This window comes from Mesocricetus auratus, unplaced genomic scaffold (genome assembly GCF_017639785.1).
Source record: "Mesocricetus auratus isolate SY011 unplaced genomic scaffold, BCM_Maur_2.0 Super-Scaffold_100676, whole genome shotgun sequence".
Taxonomy (NCBI): domain Eukaryota; kingdom Metazoa; phylum Chordata; class Mammalia; order Rodentia; family Cricetidae; genus Mesocricetus; species Mesocricetus auratus.
In genome coordinates, this window is record NW_024429266.1 from 186,754,011 (window position 1) to 186,769,329 (window position 15,319).

Below are 15,319 nucleotides of genomic sequence, written 5' to 3' on the forward strand. Positions count from 1 at the left end.
AACAAACCACATTGAACTCCACTGTGAGCAATGGACTCTGATCTCTTCCATTTTATTTAGTTCAAAAGCCCTGAGGGCTGGGGAGATGGCTCAGTGGGGAAGATCACTTGCTACTCAAGCATGAGAACCTGAAATCAAGCTCAGCACCATGTTAAAGGGTTCGATTCCCAGGAAGCACACAGCAGCTCACACCTGTCTGTAACTCCAGTTCCAAGGCTAAGGACACCCTCACACTGACATACATGCAGGCAAAACACCAATGACTATAAACTAAAGTTATATATATATATATATGCTGCTCAGATGCTTGCAACCCCAGCACTGTGCGGTGCAGACACAGGTAGATCAGCAGCTCTATGAAGCAGCAAGCTCAGACTCAGTGAGCGACCCTGTCTCAAGGGAATAAAGTGGAGGGAAAGAATGCAGGAGACAGGACATCCTCTTTTGGTCTCCATACATGTGTGCATGGGAAAATGCATCAGCACCCACAAACCCTAGCCACGATCCACCAAAGGCTTCTCACCTACACCTGGAAGAATACAGCACACACGATCATGAGCAAATAAAACAGAAATGGCTTAAACTATATCTATGTAATTTTTTTAAAGTCAGGGCCACACTATGGTTGGTCACTATGTAGACCAGGCTGCTTCGAACTTAACAAAGATCCACCTGCTGGGACTAAAGGTGTATGCCACCATGCCTGGTTCAATTATATAATTCTAATTATAGTCTAGATCATAAACCTACACCAGATTGTTAATGTCTTTTTTGTTTGAGACCCATGATGGTCTCAATTATGGAGCCTTGGCTGGCCTTGGGTTTAGGATCTCCTCCCAAGCACTGGGATTACACTGGCACACCATCATGGAGGACAAACTGCAGGCGCCTACTTTTTTTATAGACAGTAAGATATTTGGGAAGCTCCCAAGCAGCACTATACTTAGAACAGCCAGACGGTGTTGAAACACACCTTTAATCCCAGCACTTGGGAGGCAGAGACAGGCAGATCTATGTGAGTTTGTGACCAGCCTGGACTACAGAGAGAATTCTAGGACAGCCAAGGCTACACAGAGAAACCCTGTCTCAAAAAAGCAACCAACCAAACAAAACAAAACAAAAATTTTAGAACATGGCAGGGCCAAGGCGTAGCTGAATAGCAGAGTGCTTGGCTAGCATTGCAAGGCCCTGGCTCCACCTCGGCACAGACACACATGCCCAAACAAAACAACAACAAACAAGCAAACAAACAAACACAAACCAGCCAACCACCAGCACTACAAAACCAGAGGGGGGGGGCAATGACAAAATGAGAAAGCCTCGTTGCCTCAGTAAATGGAAGAACACAGGAAGATGAGACAGGAAAATGCCCTTAAACAGTCCGCCATTCCTGCAATAATTACTGGTGTCAGCTGCCTGGAGCTATGCTTCGAAAGTCGGCACTCAGCAGGAGTGGGAGGATGGGGCTTACCTCACCGCTCCCTTAGGCCCTCAGGCCTGAAGCCCGCTGTCTTTCCAGGTGCTGGCACCATGGAAAAGGTTTGCTGCCTTTTCTCACAAACAAGTCTGTTTTCTGCAGTGAGAACAGGAATAAGAGGAGGGAACTCAGGGACGGGTGACTGATGGGACTGGGATCCTGGGATCCAGGCAGCGACCACGGGGCATTCATCAAAGGCTGTCAGGGGTGCCACTGTCCTTCTGTGCCGAGAATCAGGTCCTGCTCCTCTGCAATAGATATTCCCCATCCTGCCAAGACCATGGATCACTCTGGGAGAGGGTGGGGGCTCAGAAGGATCCTTCAGCAGCTAAGTGGCTAAGCGCAGCTAGGTGGGGTCCTGGGAGCTTGAGGGGGTACACTGTGGTATCTGGTCTGGATGGTAGAGCGTCTGGTGAAGCAGGGCACGGACTGCAGGGAGATCATCAGGGTCTGCAGGCCAAGAAGAGACAGACTGGTGAGAGGCTGCTGGGCCTCTGGGAGCAGGGCCGCAGGCTGTGCTGACACTCACCCACATGCAGCTCCTTCAGGAGGCTGTGGTACTCAGGCTCAGCCTCCAGCAGCTTCAGGAGATTAGTGGACACCATCCGCTCCAGCTGCACATCCCAGTACACATAGATCCTCTGACTGAAAGTGACGTATACCAGGCAGGGGCTGTTGCAGCCCTCTTTGCAGGCGTACTGGCCTGGGAGTTGGGGGCAAGAAGAAAAAGGTCAAGACTTAGTCCTGGTGGCAAGGACAAGAAGACATCAGCAACAGAGGCAGCAACATTAACCCTCCACAGATACCAATCAACAAATGCCGCTTTCCTATTTCTTCGGTTAAGAACCCAGTATAATACATAAAATGGTAAAACATGCAACACATTCTAGATATGAAAAAGACACAGTTAGCACCCCAAAAGATGTATTTGTAGGTCTTCTCATCTTAGTAATATTCTGGAGTAAAGAGTGATAGCCCTGTTAATCCAAGGGGTAGGTTAACAAGACAACCAGAGAGAAAGGCTTCTCTTGGCTTGTTTCTTCTTCCAAAGCTGGGGTGTTTTCCAGTTTTTTCCACCTATCTTGATGCTCTAGAGACTGGGCCCGCAGCTTTGCACATGCCAGCTGAGGCTCTACACCAAGCTGCATTGTCAGTTCATTGTCAGTTTAGTAGCCAGACATGTCCCTGTCATTTAAATAGCTGCGGCAGCTTTCCAAAGTCCCCAGTTTCTTGTTGCTGGAAACATCTTCCCACAGCCGTCCCAGTGTTTACACATTTAGATATGGGGCCCTCTCTGTGCTTTATGTCTGATTCCAAAATGCCTTGGGGGAATGGGGCCGGGGGAATGGCTCAGCACACTGGCTCCTCTTTCAGAAGACCAGGTTCAATTCCTAACAACTCCAACTGTCTGTAAACTCCAGTTCTGGGGATGTGATGCCCTCTTCTGGCTTCTGTGGGCACTTCACAGACATGGTATATAAACATTAAGGCAAAGACTCAGACATATAAATACCCCCCCAAATTAAAAAAACTGTCAAGATAGCAGTGAAAGCTAAGAAGCCCATTCATGTATGAAGATGTCTATCTGCGGCGACAGGAAATGGAAATGAGTCAATCACTTTCTAGCACATTTACTAAGCTTGAATAGCTGAGCTTAGAGGCTACTGTCTCACCTGCACAGAAGGCACGGATGTTTTCATCCACTTGGAAGCGGACAACGGTGCGGTTGTGATCGATGATATATGTCTGTCCATCCCAGGCACATGCTACCACCTCCTCAAGCCCATCGCCCTGAGAAAGGTCAAAGACAGGGTACCAGAAGGATTAGGGGCCATTTTAGAAAGAGATCTAGTCATATGTAATCTCAGGGCTTGAGAGGCAGAGGCAGAGGCAGAGGCCAGCCTGGGCTACACAGCACACAGTGAGACCCTGTGTCATAAAAGAACAAAAGATCTGATGGCAGGGTGGGGGGCGATACAAGGGGCCATGAGCTTGACTGGGTGGTAAACTAAAAACTGGGGTATTTCTTCCATGTGCCCAGTGTCCAACAGGGCAATAGGTAATCTGCTCTGCCTAATGCTCCAAGCCACACTATGATGCAGTCATTATTCTCAGGGTTTTGTTTTTCTATTTTTTTGTCCCCAAAACAGGGCTTCTCTGTGTAGCTTTAGAGCCTGTCATGGAACTCGCTCTATAGACCAGGCTGGCCTCAAACTCACAGAGATTCGCCTGCAGCACTGACTCCCAAGTGCTGGTATTACAGGCGTGCACCACCACTGCCCAGCTATTCTCAGTTTTATATTGGGTAATTTCTTAGAGGGATAGTCACTTGCCCAAGGTTACAAGCAGGGGCAAGACCCAAGCACAGGTCTGTTCTATAGGTCAAGGCCATCCAGCAGGTGCCACAGTAGTAACCAGTGTAGGCCCATCTGTCAACTGAGGACTACCGTGACACCAAACACACTCATGGATAACAAAACAAAACAAAAGCCACAAAACCACAAGACACAGCTATATCTGTGACAAACAGCCCACTTTTAGACCTATAGCCTGCTTTCTTTAGGGTTAGCATTTTTGGCTGAAAGGCATGATAATCTAGCAGCCTCAAAGAGAAGTATTCAATTCTGTGTTATAAGGGCACACTTGAGTGTAAAGAGAGGGACACACTCATTTCAGGTCTAGGACAAAGGCTCAGTTGACTGGGAGGCGAGAATGGCTGATTTAAATGTCTTCTTATGGGGCTGGAATGATGGTTCTGCAATTAGGAACACTGGTTCCTCTTCTGGAGCACCTGGGTTTGATTCCCAGCACCTACGAAGTGGGTAAGAACCATCTGTAACTGCAGTTCTAGGGGGTCTGATGCCCTTTTCTGGCCTCTATGGACACCAGGTATACAAGAGGCATACAGACGTACACGCAAGCAAAACATACACACATAAAAGCAAACAAACGAAAAGGGGAAAAGTCCACTCACTGTGACATCCAGTTTCTCCAGGGCAAAGAGCTGGTGATCCACCTGTACAGACCACAGCAGCTTGTCAGCTTCCTGCATCAGCTTCAGGGTCCCTGCAGGAAGAGAGGTGGGGTGTGTGTGTTTGCGTGTGTGTATGTTGGTGTTGGGGTGTGTGTTGGCTATGTTTGTGCTTGTGTGTGTGTGTGTGCGTGCTGGGCTTTTGAGCAGACCCCTCAGGCAGACACCCACCTCACCCAGTCCAGGACTACTCACCATCTAGGGTACACAGGGCGAAGAGGCCTGAGTTACCGGTTTCAGGGTTAGGGCCTGTGGGGGGTGGAGGCAGGAATAAGGACAAGGCTCTGGGTCTCCTTTTTTCCAGAGCTGCTTTGCTCTTCAGCTCCTTCCACTCTCTTACCTTGTTTGATGTTGCCAATCAGATGAGTGGAAACGTTCTTGTTGTGGATCCGGCCAGATGTCTGGTGCAGCACTATGTCTCGGGCAGCTGGGGTCTCCCTGTAAAAGAGACAGGGTCAATGGGAGGCTGAGGGAGCTCAGTTCTCTAAGCCCTTTATCCAGCATCGCTGCAGGGGCTTCCTTTCTGAGCCCCCCCCCCATTCTGACTCATGCAGCAAAAGGAAGGAGGAGCCAAGGGCTGCCAGGTGGGAGTCCCGAGACCTGAATTTGAAAGGTGGGATCTCTGCAAAGGCCGGTTCACTGTGCTCAGATGCAGCAGGGTTAAAGCCCAGGACTCCCGGTCCCAAGCCTGCCTTGTCTATCGGGGCCCAGTGCTTGGCTGCAGCTTAGATGGTGGAGGCCCGGCCCCGCAGACCCGCTCACCACCACGTCACCCTGTCCTCGCTTTGATGTGCCCACCCCCGCACCCCTTACCTACTGTCTCCTGCGGCCTCCTCAGAGGCGGGAGGGGAGCCTGTGTCCTTGTTCCAGGTACATAGTAGGACTGCATAAGCACACCCTGGCTGCGACACAACCAGCTCAGGCACACCCAGAGGCCCCGGGGTCACAGACAGACTGTCTACCTGCACCAGGGAACAGAGTCTTAATGGGGGACAGAGCAGGAAGGAAGACTCTGCCACCAGAACCAGGGACACAGGGGCAGGACCTCTGAGAATTACCCTCCAGTTTGATGGGGACAGGAGGAGTTCTAAGGTCCAGAGTCTTGTCTGGCACCATCCCCTCCACAGACCATCGCCTCCAGACATGGCTCACACCACACACCTTCACACACTGAATTTGTAGTCACCATTGTCTGCACTCCATAACTGTTACTAGAACTCCCCTGGGACCTTGCCTGGAAATGACCTGGCTCTCTCTCAGCAAAGACATTTTCCTTTCTTCCCAGATGGGCCCCACCTTCCAGAAGCCTCCTCTGGGAGGCCTCTTAGGTTCTCAAACTCTGCTTCTCACCTGACCCTCCAGCATCCACTTCTTGAGGGACACCAGCTGCCCTGTCAGGTGTTCAGGCGCCTCAGCCATCTCTTCCCAGCGGAAGGCCCGGACCACACGGTCTGTGTATCCTACAACCAGCTCATAACACCCGTCTCCATCTGCAGGCACAGGAACAGTGGATTTGGAGCCAAGCCTGGCTGGTCAGTTTGGGCTGTGGCTGCCTTTCCACAGCTGAAACTCCTGGCACTTTCAGTGAGCGCAGCTTCATGTCCAGTCTTCTGAGCCTTTCACCACATCCTGTGGGCACTGCCCATTCCTGCCTGGCCTCTCTCACTCAAATGCTATGCAGGGCCCATCATCTCTGCTCTCTGCTTCCTGTATCCACGGCACAGCACCGTGACCCATCCCACACACCCACTACTAGACAGCTTCCGGCCAATCAGCAGCCTCATGTCTCTACAGCTCATCTCCGGCCAGTCAGCTCTTTACCAAGTGCCGCCTTCCAACAACAATGTCCCTGGCAACTCCATTAACTCCCTTTGAGTGTGGATTAGCAGTTAAAAGAGTACTTGCTGCTCTTCCAGAGGACCTGCCTTAGGTTCCTAACACCCATGCCACGTGACTCAGTTTCCTGTAACTCCAACTACAGGGGACTTGACCTCCACTCATGTGCACACATAACTAAATACAAAGAAATCTTTAAAATTGCTGTCTCTACTTTGATATCTTCAGTCATTTATTTTGCTCCATTCTAATGTAGTACTGATTGAGTTTTGGCTGGGATTGAACTCAGGCTTGATACACGATGGGTAGTTCTCTCTAACCCTGAGCCAAATTCCCAGCCACATTATTTAATTTTCTTACAAAATTTACTTTGTCTCTTCCTAGTCAGATCTGAGATGGTATGCTTTTTGTTTCTTTGCTTCATTTACTTTTGTAATTCTAGAACCTAGAACTGTTCCTAGCGTATAACAGGAGCCCAGTAACTATGCATCAAACACATAACAAACGGAAATAAAGTAAAACAAAATAAAAAGAGAAAATGCAAACACACAACAAATGTACAATATACTCCCGGGCTGCCCAAACCCACCGATGTCGCTGATCAGCATGACCTTGGTGTTGGCTGGGATATGCTGCTTGAAGACAGGACGCTGCTCCTCTCCAAGAGTCTCATGGTGCCCAGAGGCATCCAGAGCCTTGGTGGATGTCAGGTCAAATAAGTGAAGCCAGCCCTCCGCGCTGACTGCCACCACCAGGTTCTGGGGAGAGAGGTAGAGGAGAGGTGTATGGTCTGGGGATGAGGCTGATAAGGGCCAGGGCTGAGTCACAATGGAGGAGGGACTTGGGGTTCTACCCTAGCCCGAGATGCCCCAGTCCTTACCTTTCCTTTATTACACACATCTCCAACCCCAACGCAGGTCAACTGCAAGAGAGAAAGGGAAGCTGATGGTGGCGCCAAGAGACTGTTTCTCCCTAATCTCCTAAGGCTGTGTCATGTGACCTACATGAATAGTCCTTATTAGTAGAAACATTGAGTTCGGTAATTTGGTTTATCCATACACAACATGGTTTATCAAGTAGATAAAAACTCAGACTTAGGTAAAAATGAATAAATCTAGCTGTGTGGTGCACACCTGTACTATTCCAGCACTCAGGAGGCTGAGGCATGAGTTCCAGGCTATCTACAGCTACATAGCAAGACCCTGTCTCATAAGCATTGCCCCAAAAGCCCCACCAAACAGGAAAATAGCTTGATTATCATATTTCTAGATTATTCCAATTATCATCCCCATTTTTTATTATAGACACATATTGTATAAGGATGTTTTAGTCAACAGCACATCACATATATTATGGTGGACCTGCAAGATCCCATCACATAGCTGGGTGGTGGCGGCGGTGCACGCCTTTAGTCCTAGCACTCGGGAGGTAGAGGCAGGCGGATCTCTGTGAGTTTGAGGCCGGTCTAGTCTACAGAGAGAGTTCTAGGACAGCCAGGCTACACGGAGAAACTCTGTCTTCAAATAAAAAAATAATAATAAATTAAAAAAATAAAAAAGAGGCTGAGGCAGGAGGACTGGAAGTTTAGAGCCAGCATGAACTACAAAGCAAGGCCCACCTCATAAAACCAAGGTGACACAGTGGCTCTTTTAGCTTACATAAATGCTGTGGTTGTCACCTCATGATGGAAGTACCAGCAATGCATTTCTCAGAACACGTCCTGACTGTTAACAAATGCAAGACTGCAATGCATACTATCAGACAACCTTAGGTGGTCTCCGTAAAGCAGTGAGCTCATTCCACAACATAAAGGACAATATAATTGTCTTCTCTTTTTCCTGTCAAATTGACACAAGCTAGAGCTATATGGGAAGAGAAACCTCAATTGAGAACAAGCCTCCATCAGATCGCTTGTAGGCTATTTCTTGACTACTAAGTGATGTGGGAGGGCCCAGCCCTGGGCAGGTAGTCCTGGGCTGTATAAGAGAGCAGGTCTGTAAACAGCTCCATGTTCTCCGTGAGTTCATGCTTCCAGGGTTCTGACTTCAGATCCTGCTCTGACTTCCGGCTTCATGAGACTATAAACTATGAGCTGAAATAAGCTCCTTCCTCTCCAGGTTATTTTTGGTCATGACCTTTATCACAGCAACAGAAAGTAAGCAAAATAATAGTCTTGTGGGAGAGTTGAAAGAGGACAGATGAGAGCAATTCCTGGGGTTACCTCCCCGAGTCAAACAATCTCTGAAGCTGTGACTCGGCTGAGTTGCTAGGGAACTCCCTGCGGGACTGACTCCTTGTCAGTCTAACACAAAGGCACCCCAGCTCCTTCCCAAGAGCGGTAGAGACGAATACTGACCATTCCCTGGCAGGAGCAGGTGAGCCAGGGCCGGCTGTCATCGTTCTTATACACAGACAGTTTCCCGCTGGTATCTCCCACTACCAGTTCATTTAACTGCAAATGAGAGACAAAGATGTTAGGAAGGGATTCCACTGGGCCCCAGTAGCCCCTTATCAGATTAGCTTGCTTCTGGACAAATCAGAACATCATTAAAAAGCCTTTGATGGGCTGCAGGTGTAGCTGCAGGCGTTGCTTTGTCTAAAATACCTTAGGCCTTGGTTCCTATCCCCAGCACTACATAAAACCAGGCATGGTTGCTGGGTGTGGTGGCATGCCCTTTGATCCCTGTACTCTAGGGGCAGAGGCTGGAGGATCTCTGTGAGTTCAAAGCCAGTCTGGTCTACAGACTGTTTCAGGACAGTCAGGGCCACATAGTGTCTCAAACAACAACAATAACAAGAGAAAACAGGTGTCGTGGCATACACCACCAATCTCAGCACTGGCATGGTGTCAGAAGTTTGAGGGCATTCTCAAGTTACACAGCAAATATAAGGCCAGCCTGGAATACTGCCTTTTACAAAAAAGGCGTTGAGAGGTATGGTAGATCTGCCTGTGATCCCAGCACTCAGGAGTCTGAAGCCAGAGGATAGCAAGTTACACAGCAAGAACGATTTTCAGGAGAGGAAAAAAAGATCTTCTGAGACTGGTTGCCTTGGGGTTAGGAGCGGCTCAGTAGCAGAGCAGTTGCCTGGCACAGGTGAAGCAAAAGGAATCCAACAACAAACAAATCCTCTGGAACTGACAGTCATGATTTCCCAGAACTTACTTCTGTGTGTGTGCAATGGGAAGGTTCTACACAAGAGCAGTGACTCAGGTAGGTCAGCTGTCTGCACAGCTCTCTGTCTAAAAGCCTAGCCTTGGCTACTCTCATTTGTCCATTATAAATGGGATATATTTTGAAAACGGTCCAATAGTGAACTTTGGAAAAATATTACTTCAGACTTCCTACTTTGTCAGAGGTCAAAAATACAAAGCTATTTCCCAGGGCCCACCTCTTCTCACAAGACCCCTGAGTTTTAATGACTTTTTATTATGGGAGCACAGAGGAATGGACCCGTCTGAAGGACTGGGCCTGAAGGTAATGCAGGTGTCAGCTCTGGCTCTGGGGGAAGGAGGGTGCCTTCACGGAGCCTCTCCCCCACCACTGCTAATCCATTTGGGGAGCTCATCACAATAACCAGTGGCTCCAAACTTGTTTCTACAGTTTCCTAATCTTCTACTGGGAAGAAGACAATGTCTCCCCCAGAGAGAGGAAGTTAACGTTAGATTCTTAAGAGACCAACAACAGTAAGGGAGCCTCATGTGATGACATGGGCCTGCTAGAGCCAGCTATATGAGACCACCCCCAACAGAAGGTATCTTGAGACAAACTGACATAATGGTTTGACTTTTAAAGATGTATTTCTTAACAGTTATGGGAGTTTTGTGCAAGGTTATACAAAAAGGAAAATAAACAAACAAAAAGGAGTATCAGGTCACAAAATAGTCCACTTATTTACAGCCCCCCCCCCAGCTGAGGTCTCAATTACAACCGCCTGAGGGACTTTCACAGACACCATAGAGGATTCAGCGTAAGGGCTTAAAGAGCAACTGCTGGATTTTAACACAGATCTTTCTGATACCGTTTTTACCCCTTTCTCTCCCTCCCCCCCCTCTGGTTTTTGAGACAGGGTTTCTCTATGTAACTGTTATGGAACTCTTTGTAGACTGGGCTGGCCTTGAACTCACAGAGATGGGCTAGCCTCTGCCTCCTGAGTACTGGGATTAAAGATGTACACCACCACATCTGGCTTCTCTCTCTCTAAAAGATTGGTTTATTTTTATTTTACGTATATGGGTGATTTGCCTGCTTGTCTGTCTGTGCACCAGGTGCATGTCCCTGGAACTGGAGTTACAGACAGTTGTGAGCCCCTGAGCGCTGGGACTCAAACTGTGGTCCTCTGAAGAGTGGCCAGTACTCTTAGCCACCAAGCCACCTCTCCAACCTTGATTACACCTTTCTTAACATTTTAAAGCATCATGGACGTGACATCCATGTAGGCTTGTAGGTTGGCTTGCATTTCTGGGCTACCCAGGCAAGTGCAGCTTCCCTTCCCTTTCTGTCTTCTATAAGCATGCTTTCCCCAACACTGACCTTCTAAAAGGCTTTTCAGGGTTCCTCCATCTCTAAAGCATCTCTTCCACCATGCTGCTTGTGGGTCACGTGTCTGACCTTGTTTCCAGATAAAACGTCATGGCTTTCCCTTCTTTCCCCCATTCTCCATCTCAGGCAGCTGATGATGTTTGGCAGCTTACCTGCCAGGAGGTTTTTCTTCTAAATTCTAGTAAAATTATCTTTGTGCTTCCAAAACAAAATTTTTTTTCCTGAGACAGGGTTTCTCTGTATTGCTTTGGAACCTGTCCTGGAGCTCACTCACAGAGATCCGCCTGCCTCTGCCTCCCGAGTGCTGGGATTAAAGGCATGTGCCACCAACGCCTGGCTCCAAAACAAGTATTTTTAAAGTTACAGGTATTTACTTGTGTGTGTGTCCATCTATGCACACACACACACACACACACACACACACACGCGCACACACACACACACACACACACACACGAGCGCGCCACATGGTGTGTGTATGGGACAACTTATAAGAATCAACTCTCTCCTTCTACCATGTGGGTCCTAGAGACCAAACTCAGATCACCAGACTTGTGGTCAGCACTCGTATCTGCTGTCCCTGCTTACATTTTTCTTGTATAAGATGCTGAGAGGAGCCTACAAAGGTATGCATGCCTATAATCCCCACACACAGAGGTTGAGGAAGGAGGGGAGGATTGGAAATTCCAGGCCAGCCTGGGGTAGATACATTGTGAGGCATTATCAAAGCAAGAAAAAGGAAAAATAGAAGAAAATGCCCAGCCAGCCCTCCTGTTCCTAGAATGGCCAGTCAGTCTCCCAGTTTCCAGGCGGCCTTCTGGCTGACAGGGACCTCTCAGTTTCTCAGAGCTACAGACCCAGACTCATAAAACAGCACTAAGTACACTGAGCATGCAGATGTGACTCAGGCAGGCAGCTTGAGGTAATGTGGGAGAGGCCACTGCCAGGGTGGCCGCCTGCTTTCCAGCACTAGAATGCTTGTCATCAGGATCTGCTGCCCCGACAGAGTTTAGCTCTGGCCCCACCAGGTCACAGCGACATAAAGAAACCTGGAGGGAAGGTTCGCCATGTTCAGCAGTGCTGAACGAGACAGGTGTAATCTCTCTGGGATCTGCTTTCGCCTGCAAAGGCTTGCTGTGCCCCGTCCAGCCAGGCTCTTGTGGGCGGTCCAAAAGCATGGGTTTTTTCCTGGCTTCTCCCTCCACCTCAGCAGGAAATAAATCAGCCTCAAAGAACTTTAAGCTAAGGGTTTATCAGGCTGAAATCAGCCTTGGCCCCCCACTCCCAAAACTCCAAATGTTTGGGAACTACAAACCATGTTTGATTTTTGTTTTTTGTTTGTTTTTCCCCTCTGAGACAGGGTTTTTCTGTGGTACCCCGGCTGTCCTGGAACTCACTCTGTAGACCAGGCTGGTCTTGAACTTACAGACATCCACCTGCCTCTGCCTTCCAAGTGCTGGGATTGAAGGTGTGCACCACCACTGCGCCGCACACAAACCACATTTTATTGATAGTTTTGAGACAGTATTTCATTGTGCAGTCTGGGGTGACCTGGAATTTACTATGCAGATCATGGTGGCCACAGACTTGCAATGATTCTCCTGCCTCTCCCTCCTGAGTGCTGAAAATACAGACGTGTACCACCACGCTTAGCAGCAATTTTTTCCCTTTCTTTTTTCGTTTTTGGAATGGTGGTGGGACAGGAATGCAGGGTCTCATACATTCTACACAAGTGCCATACCACTGGGCTACACCCTCCGACTGTAACAATGATAGCTGCAGTCATGAGCTACAGCTGATCATTTGCTAACTATTTCTTCAATTTCTTACATCTTTCCCCCTAATAACACACAAAGCTCTTCAGGCAGCTGTGAAACAATCTCATTTGCTTCTTCTTTTCTTTGCTTTACTGTTTCACCTGCATGAATGTATGTTTGTGTGAGGGAGTCGGATCGTGGAGTTACAGACAATGTTAGCTGCCATGTGGGTACTGAGAGTTGAACTGGGATCCTCTGGAAGGAGTCAGTGCTCTTAACTGCTGAGCCATCTCTCCAGCAACCTGCCCCTTTAAAAAATGGCACTCCAACCACCAACATCTCCACCATACAATATTTTGTTTTTCACACTTGCTTTTAATAACAATTTTAAGTTAAAAACCTGAGCTTGATCCCTGTGCAGTATCTATATGGGAGATGACAGACTAACTCCTGCAAGCTGTCCCTTGACCTCTACACCTGCATTGTGGCATGTGTGTGCACCTGCCCCGTCACTCACACATGGAGGTAGGTAAACATAATTAAAACCGAGTGTGGGAGGTGAAGAGATTAGATTCGCTGAGTGGTTTAGAGCACTTGTTACTCTTGCAGAAAACCAGTTTTGGTAACTAGTACCCACACGTCAGCTCACAATCCTTTGTAACGTCCGTTCCAACTCTTCTCTCTCACACACACAAATCCTATCCTTATGGAATTTAAAGTAATGGAGTTCACAATGCAGGTAAGAAAAATAAGGACAGCATAAATTACAGTTGAACTTCTGTAGCCATGGGGCATGGTTACAGGAACTCTGTAGTGTTTGTATATAATCTCCTGGACTTTTTAAGTACCTTTTCTTTCTTTCCTTTTTCAAAGTTGGAGGCAGGGTTTCTTTGTCTAGCCCTGGAACTTGCTGTGTCAAGCAGGCTGGCCTTGAACTCAGAGATCTGCCTGCCTCTGCCTCCACCTCCCAAATTCTGGGACTAAAGGAGTGTGCCACCATGCCCAGTTTAATTCTTTCTCTTTTATTTATTTCTGTGGCTTTATTTGTGGTTAGCGAGTGTTTGGCAGCTACATCCTCAGGCAGCTACCATATACTTTAAAACATCTTGAGGGTCACATGAACACAAACCCAAGCTGCATATACTTTGGTCAATGGAGGGCTCTTTATGTTAGAATAAATACCAGTCAGGTTTGTATTAGCACACACGATGATGTTAGGACTACAAAGCAACCCAACAATGCATTCCTCAAGAATATCCCCTTCATTAGGACTGAAGTTGCTATGCTGTACTGCTCAGGTAATGGCGTCCATGAATGAAATCTGAACATGTTCAGTACAGCCCCATTTTTTCCCTCCTGAAATATTTCCTATGTAGGTCTGTGAATTCTGGGCATGTAGCTCTGGGAGTGGGAGGCCTGCTGATACTGATGACACTAACAGTTCCAGAGCTTTAACTGTGTGCCAGGAAGTGAAACGACGCGTTTCCCCTGCCTACTCTCTATTTATTCATTTAAATGATGAGAAAGGGAACAGCTGCCTAGGAAAGAAAAAAGTTGGTGGAAATTGCTCTTGTAACTCAACCAAGAGGCAGCACTATAAAGTCGCCAGCCAGCTGAGTCTATTCTGGGTAGACAGTAGGAACCCGACATGATCAAGACCGATTGTGGGGTACATGCGGCTGATTGATGGCAGCAGAAGTCTACAGGTCGATTCCAGTGCTGGAGCCAAGGGCAACAGCAGCAAATGTGCAAGGGTGATAGCGCAGAAGACGGGAGGGACAAAGCCATGGGCAGGGAGAGGCTGCTTCTTTCTTTCTTTTCGAGACAGGGTTTCTTTGTGTGCTTTGGAGCCTGTCCTGGCGCTCGCTCTGTAGACCAGGCTGGCCTCCAACTCACAGAGATCCTCCTGTCTCTGACTCCCGAGTGCTGGGATTAAAGGCGTGCGCTCCTACTTCCCGGCTGGCAAAGTTTTGAAAGGGTATTTATTTGGACTAGGGGGAGTAATAATGCAAGAAACCTGACCACTGCTTTACAAGGCGCCTACTGTGACAAGTCACGGAACTGGGCAAGAGGACCAACTTTCTATCCATCAAAATTATCAATAATAATAGCCTGGGGAGATGACTCAAGGACGACTCTAGCTGCTTTTCCAGAGGAATAGGGTTAAATTCCCAGCACCCAAGGGGCAGCTCACAATTATCCGTAACTCTACGTGCACTGCACACACGTGATACATAGACTTACAAGCAGGCAAAACGTTCTATGCCTAAAATTTAAAACTAAAAAACCCAAACAAAAAACTGTTCAAGAGGTTCCAGTCCAACTAAACATCGTTCAGTGACTGTCAACCAAGACTTTCTCTGCCAAACGCCATGTTGCCTCCGGTGCGCACGCGCACTACATGCCCCTTCCCACTTTTGGCCCCGCCCAAGTGCAGTCATTTGCAGTGCGCATGCACTCACCGAGTCGTTATCGACGTCTCCGAGGCAGATGGCGTGCGGGAAGAGGCTCCCGCTGAAGTCCAGCGCCACGCGCTGCACGTAGCTAACCGACCTCATGGCACTTTGGAGGGCTGAGGTGCCGGGCCACCGCGGCAAGCGACCCCCAGTCCTCGCGACAGCCACGCGCGCGTTACGGCTACCAAACCGGAAATCTGCGTCACCGCTTGAGCCTCTAC

General features: G+C 48.4%; 1 protein-coding gene across 2 annotated transcripts; it reads right to left on the reverse strand.

Annotated features, from left to right (window-relative positions):
* Nucleotides 1-36: 36 nt before the first annotated feature.
* Nucleotides 37-15,319, reverse strand: Itfg2 (integrin alpha FG-GAP repeat containing 2). 2 transcript variants are annotated; one of them, XM_005084081.4, is made up of 12 exons: nt 15,105-15,319; nt 8,701-8,796; nt 7,225-7,266; nt 6,934-7,102; nt 5,859-5,998; nt 5,322-5,470; nt 4,849-4,946; nt 4,704-4,757; nt 4,452-4,543; nt 3,151-3,268; nt 2,007-2,180; nt 37-1,927 (listed from the first exon to the last, which is right to left on the reverse strand). In XM_005084081.4, exons 1-12 carry the CDS (start codon nt 15,198-15,200, stop codon nt 1,824-1,826), a joined length of 1,332 nt encoding a protein of 443 aa, XP_005084138.1. In that variant the 5' UTR covers nt 15,201-15,319; the 3' UTR covers nt 37-1,823. The 2 variants fall into 2 exon arrangements, with proteins under 2 accessions (XP_005084138.1, XP_040593901.1); XM_040737967.1 differs by lacking the exon at nt 15,105-15,319 and adding an exon at nt 8,950-8,968.

Excerpts from the sequence above, each read along its gene's own strand:
- Itfg2 (XM_005084081.4), bottom strand. The coding sequence starts at position 15,200 with ATGAGGTCGGTTAGCTACGTGCAGCGCGTGGCGCTGGACTTCAGCGGG. Across the intron at positions 5,471-5,858 it reads AGTGGATGCTGGAGGGTCAG|GTAGACAGTCTGTCTGTGAC; the intron begins GTGAGAAGCAGA and ends TCCCTGGTGCAG. Across the intron at positions 1,928-2,006 it reads CCTGAAGGAGCTGCATGTGG|ACCCTGATGATCTCCCTGCA; the intron begins GTGAGTGTCAGC and ends CTTGGCCTGCAG.